The 1,092-nt window shown below is 39.4% G+C and overlaps 1 protein-coding gene across 1 annotated transcript in view; it reads left to right on the top strand.

The window, feature by feature from the left end:
* LOC101850467 overlaps positions 1 to 1,092 on the top strand; it is a gene marked incomplete in the record, with an annotated part of 31,779 nt that overhangs the window by 28,935 nt on the left and 1,752 nt on the right. The window contains 1 exon segment of the mRNA XM_013080507.2: positions 137 to 213. Within this exon segment, the coding sequence (XP_012935961.1) occupies positions 137 to 213 (77 nt within the window).

Here is a 1,092-nt window from a genome sequence, read left to right as displayed (position 1 = left end):
TAGTAGTAGTAGTAGTAGTAGTAGTAGTAGTAGTAGTAGTAGTAGTAGTAGTAGTAGTAGTAGTAGTAGTAGTAGTAGTAGTAGTAGTATAAAACAGGCGTCTCTTTCGTTAGATATATAATATCTGATCCCACAGAATGGAAGGTCCAGCTATGGACTGTATCAAATACGCCGATGACCCCAGAAGGAAGGCTGCTGTCTTGGACACCACAGGTAAATCTTGCACTGTTGTCCATCTCCTGCGTTGACTTTCTTCGTGCCACTCAAATCGTCCAAAGTCAAAGTGCGAGCAGAGAGTTTACAGGGAACACTGTACTGTAAAACTCTCTGGTGCGAGTTAGATACAACCACCAGCATCTACATCACATGATGTACTTTGAATGGTTCGGGGAGTGGGGAGTGAGGGAAAAGCAATGATGAAACAGTAGTGCAAGTGCAAGTGCAAGTGGAAGGAAGAGAAAGAAGCGAAAAGTGAAAACACGAGTGAAGAAAGAGTAGCTGTTAACAAGAGGGGAGAACTAACACTACTAACAGTGGTGGTAGCAAAAGAAGAGGACAGACAAAGGGAAAAGAAAAATAAATGGTGGTAAAAGGAAAAAAAGATATGAAACAAGCGGAAATGGCAAAATATTATTGAAAAAAGAACTGCTGAGTCAGCACGATAAATAGCTGTTTGCATTAGGGACAGATAAATAAGAAGACAAAAGTAAATCTAAAACGAATTGAGCAGACCAGTTAGATTCTATTTAATTAATGTTTAATCGTGTTGTTGTACCTTGAATAGATTAACGAAAAAGAAAACCCAAACAGATAAGACCACATGAAGTATGAACTGGTTATTGTATCTTTTCCCGGGATTGCTCAGTGATCCAAAAGGGTACCGATAAATTGATGTATCTATCCCTGGCTCACCCACTGATCACCGATCCTAAAGTCGACCGATAGATTAAGGGGAGGGGCTACAGCTGAAGGCTATCTTGTTTATTAGAGGATCAAATGTTACCAAATGTCACACCTATAACAAACATAGTAATGAGTCTTAAAATCCGCAATCAGAGTTGAGAAAAACGTTTCATGCAAAATACATTGAAG

Source organism: Aplysia californica, unplaced genomic scaffold (assembly GCF_000002075.1).
Source record: "Aplysia californica isolate F4 #8 unplaced genomic scaffold, AplCal3.0 scaffold00089, whole genome shotgun sequence".
Taxonomy (NCBI): Eukaryota; Metazoa; Mollusca; class Gastropoda; order Aplysiida; family Aplysiidae; genus Aplysia; species Aplysia californica.
This window is presented reverse-complemented; position numbering and strand designations above follow the sequence as displayed.